A 4,957-nucleotide genomic window follows, 5' to 3' on the forward strand; every position below is an offset into this window, starting at 1 on the left:
GTACATACCTGGAGGCAGTAACCTATAACATCGATGCTAACCTAAAATTAAAGTCTGTACCTGAAGGTGATGACCTATCAGGCAGTCAGGTAGGTAGGCAACCTTAATATCGTTGGGACCTCGGCATTTCAATCATCTCCAAGTGCATCTATCTTGCTTAGGTACCTTATCTTAGGTACCTAAAGAGATAGGAACCTCGTGCAGCTCATGGCATAATTACACCTTATTCTGTCCTCATCGCTGATATCATAATCTACCACCACTATCAGTTAATAGATATAGATAATACAATATCACTATCTATAATTTATATTCTCAATTCAGTGCAGTCGTCCGTTTGACCATCTATAATTTGACTTGACCGTGGTATGAAAGCGTTCCGAATAGCTTCTAAAACCAACATGGCCTCTCAACTTGTACACATACCAGAAATTGAGCGGTTGAGTCCCGCTTGCATTCGTATTCTCGGCGGCAATCCCAGCAAATTCGCTCTTCAGGGCACCAACACGTATCTGATCGGAACCGGCCCCGAGAGGTTATTAATTGATACGGGTGAGGGCAAACCCTCGTGGATTACGGCCTTGAAGCAAACTCTCGAAGAGGAGAAAGCTACCATCCAAAGCGCTCTTCTCACTCATTGGCATCACGATCACACGGGAGGAATCGGCCAGCTATTAGAGCACTCGCCACAAACAGCCATCTACAAAAACCAGCCGACAGAAGGTCAACTGAATATTTCAGACGGTCAGAAATTTGAGGTCGAAGGAGCTACCTTGACAGCCGTTCATACTCCGGGCCATGCCGTAGATCACATGGTCTTCGTCTTGCAGGAAGAAGACGCGCTATTCACAGGTGATAACGTTTTAGGTCAGGGCACATCCGTCTTCGAAGATCTTGGAACCTACCTCAAGAGTCTAGCCAAGATGGAAAAGTTGGTACGAGGCCGCGCATATCCAGCACACGGCCCAGTGCTGCCAAACGCAAGCGCTACCATCGCTGAATATATATCCCACAGGCACCAGAGAGAACAGCAGGTGGTACAAACCTTGGGTTCCGCCAAAGACCGTCCTCTCTGGACTCCCATGGACCTAGTAAAAGTTATATACCGCGACGTGCCGGAAGCTCTCCACGTCCCCGCCGCGAATGGCGTGGTCCAGATCCTGCGGAAGCTCCGGGACGAAGATAGGGTCATATTGGAGGATGGGGATGCGTGGCGTCTTAAGGACCGGTCAAGTTTATAAAGGTATCAGCCCACGCCTCGTACGGGGCATGTCGTGACACCGATGTACATCGGTGTATGTAGGCTGCAGGGACCGTTATTGAGATGCCGGTGATAGACTCAAGTTGCAACGGATATGAGTGGACATAAAGTCCGGATTTGCTGGTTTGACAGAGGGGTATTTCGTGTTCATACGCTTATACGCTTACTACTCAGCATAGCCACGATGATACTGATACGTACACACATCTGCGTACACAGCATTAAGTACATACTTGTTGCACGTATATCAGGCAGGCTTTTGTGTCTGCCTAAAGTTTATCTTGTATCGCATGGCATGGCTGGTTCATAGATCTGGCACGAGGACTATTATGGGGTAGTACCAGCGTGCCGGGAGCCATCAAAGAGATCCCAGGCGATCTTTCGTCATTCTTCGGGTTTTACGGCATTATACACGCCGTACATAGACGCCGAGGCGTTTCTCATCTTTTTTCGACAGAGGTATTCCATTCGGACTCATCCGTCAGGCTCCGTAATAAAGGACGAGACCTGCGGAGTTTACCAAATTAAAGCCTTGCGGAATAGTAGCCACCCTTCCTATGCGTTGTTAACACATAAGAGCATTGAGCTACAGGCGTATGTATGCAAAAAAGGTATGGGTACCAACAGCGAGCCAGCCTTACGGTCAGCCTGTCAGGCGGTGTAATAGAAAATCGCGATGACTTGATGGGTTGGTTGGGATCCCCATTCTGTGTATGTAATCACTGTAATCACCCATTTTCGATTGCGACTGCCTAGACAAGATGGATCCATCCCTTGTTCGGACTCGGAGTCCCGATTTGTACCACGACTCGAGTCTCCTCTCGCGCCCGATATTCCTATTTTGGATGCGTGGTATTCGGCGTCGACTTTACACTTCTACCCCGAAGAGCGAAAGACGGGGAAATGTGTAGTAACGGGCTATTATGAGTTTACGATGCCGTTAGCGTCAGTTATCATGGATCGTTTCAAACTTCTAATAAGATGTATTTCTCGGTTCTCTTGTTAGGTCGTCTTGTCCTCATCACCCAAGGCCTTGGCGAAGTATGGTCGATCGACCTTATTGAACTGATCGAACTGCTATCCTAGCAAGACCCATTGGCCAAGTAGTCGACGTTGGTGTTGTGATCAGTGATGATACTGGCGGGTTTCTACATACATACATGTACTGGAGGTACATAGGCTACGTCGTGTTCTAGCGTACCAAGAAGTATCAGAACCTGGTTGTAGATAGTCTCGTTGGCATGTGGATTGCTGCAGGTCAAAGACATACTACCTGGTCCGTATGAGGTAGTATGATAGTCGAATATCCACTCGTACTCGGTATCGGGCTAGAAATGGCATCAATTACAAACCCTCATCGAGATTTGTTTCCCATTATCTTTATGACTACACCATCGCTTAATGCTACCCTCCATCTTCCCCTCGGAGGCTTAGTTAATGGAGATTCCCATTTCACTATGTACCTACCCCAGACTATATCTGTCACAGATATCATCCGAGGGGTATCGGACTCGTCACACTAGTACGTACGACTTGTCATATGCGCTCTTCATCTTTAGACTTAAGGACTCAAGGATTTGAGACGTAAACGGTCGTCGATTGGTGTATGACAACTCTCGTGCATAATGGCGTCCGGGTAAGCGGTCGGTCCCTAGTCAAGCGATAGACCGACGTAGGACGGGAGACACCTTCTCGGAGTTAGACGGGTCAAAATTGTATCGATATTCAGACTCGGCTCTCTCCCAGTGACGGAATAAAGTAAGCCTTGGCTGATCGCAAGGTTATACCAACATTGTGTATTGCTGTCGTAACGGCCTCAGCCATCTAGGTTAGTTGATGACGCTTATTAAAGAGCACTGGCATAGCTATAGCTATAGACATGGAACATTTATTAGAAGATGTTGTAGAAGTATGTATGTAAGCGCTGCCAGAGGTGTTGTACATTAACGCCGGCTTTTTTAGCATCCCTGCGCCCAAGTACCTATGTATTGTGCTACTCCACTAGTGACGAACTATAATCCCTGCTAGCGCGGCTCCTTAAGAACGCGAAAGGCTGAGAAGTCATCCACGAGCTGCGCGGCCAGCTTAAAAAGGTAAGCGGAGTCCACACATGATTAGATTAAAAAGTCGATTACATATTTCTAAGCTTAGATATGCATGCCTTGCATAGATCCCTATGGTACAAATATTCTAACGGACATTACCAATACCAAAAATATTTACTATAGTAGTAGGTATATACTTATATAATAAATAGATTTAAAGACAAGCTTAAGAAGCAGGTATTTAAAACTAATCACTTTACATAAAACGAATGCGGATTGTTAGGCATATACCTTAAAAGAGGTACTTATGTGACACGGAGGAATATGGGATTCTACATGTACATCTTTATATCCGATTGCGGATGGCGGGGTTGTCGGATGTCAAGGGAAAAAAAAACTTATTGATCCTTTCATAATTCGAGTCACACCATAGGCCAGACACGATTAATAACCATTGGCCGGGAAGCTTCTAGTAAAAGAAGTCATCATATCGCATGGCTAAGTGAAGAAATACCTAACCCTGTCGAAGTCGTGAGGTATCGATGCTCTGCATAGGTGTAAGTACCCAGCGGGAAGTGGGTACCTTCTAAATAGCCGATGCTGTCATTACATAAGAGCTAATTATGTATATTTTTATGTATGTATTCCTTCAGCCAACGAGTATGTACATGATTATACATGGGACTAGACATGGGTATTCGTTAGGGATGAACCATTCCTGCCCCCAAGATATCCACAGTACGATTCTGCGAGTTTCTTCAAGCCCTTGACAGCCTCAATCAATATCCCATACCGCCCGTCGATGGTTTCTTTTCGGATACCTCGGATGGACCATCGTGCTATTTTTTAACGCTATCGCTCGATGGCTCATCAGAAACAGATGGCGCGAACAAATGACAAGAAGAATGCGCTCGGGTGGGCCCGGCCTTTTTTTCTTGTCAATGGCCAACATCGAACGGAAAGTGTACCTAACTTAGATGTATGTACATTCAGACTACACGAGGTAAGAAGTATCCACGAGAAAGCTATTGCTGCTATTACTGCTATTTCTCTACTGGCCCATGTACGTAAGTAGTACTTGCCAATAGTATATTCAACTTCATGGGCACAAAGAGCGCCGACACCGTTGTCCGTCTTGGTACAATACATACAAAATAAATATATTCCGGAGGATATGCACTTTCCACTCCTCCCACCAAGATGCTGTTTATGTATGAAAGCCTTCCTCCTTCCTCCCCCCCTCCCCTCCATATGACTCGTTTGTCCTCCCATACATGAGATGAGGTAGCATACTTCCACTGGATACCACCAACCATTACTTCGCCACGTTTTTAATGGTCGTATACCTGGTATTACTGATCTAGTAGCTTTCTACAAGGTGGTATATAAGCTCTAGGCTAGCTACTTACCGTGAACAAAGCAGAAAGCCACTGAGGTCAGCCTTACATACCTACTATCACCCGCCCTCGCAACTTTCATAAAAGTGACTTACGTCGGTGAAGCGCAATCTCTAACCGTGCTAGGGTACAGCTCGTTCAAGGGTTAACCCACCTAAAGACAAAGAGCTCGGCCGGGGGTTATGTAAATATATGTCTCCCGGTTGACCCGCTCAATTTTACCGTTAAACCTATTCCAAACAACATTAATCGAT

General features: G+C 45.9%; 1 protein-coding gene across 1 annotated transcript; it reads left to right on the top strand.

The window, feature by feature from the left end:
* Positions 1 to 401: 401 nt before the first annotated feature.
* F5Y00DRAFT_252326 (putative metallo-beta-lactamase domain protein) lies at positions 402 to 1,241 on the top strand (the record flags this gene model as incomplete). The annotated part of the gene is made up of 1 exon (XM_048009925.1): positions 402 to 1,241. One exon carries the CDS (start codon positions 402 to 404, stop codon positions 1,239 to 1,241), a length of 840 nt encoding a protein of 279 aa, XP_047866167.1.
* Between the last annotated feature and the right edge of the window lie 3,716 nt (positions 1,242 to 4,957).

This window comes from Daldinia vernicosa (genome assembly GCF_022497035.1).
Source record: "Daldinia vernicosa strain CBS 139.73 unplaced genomic scaffold F5Y00scaffold_15, whole genome shotgun sequence".
Lineage (NCBI taxonomy): Eukaryota > Fungi > Ascomycota > Sordariomycetes > Xylariales > Hypoxylaceae > Daldinia > Daldinia vernicosa.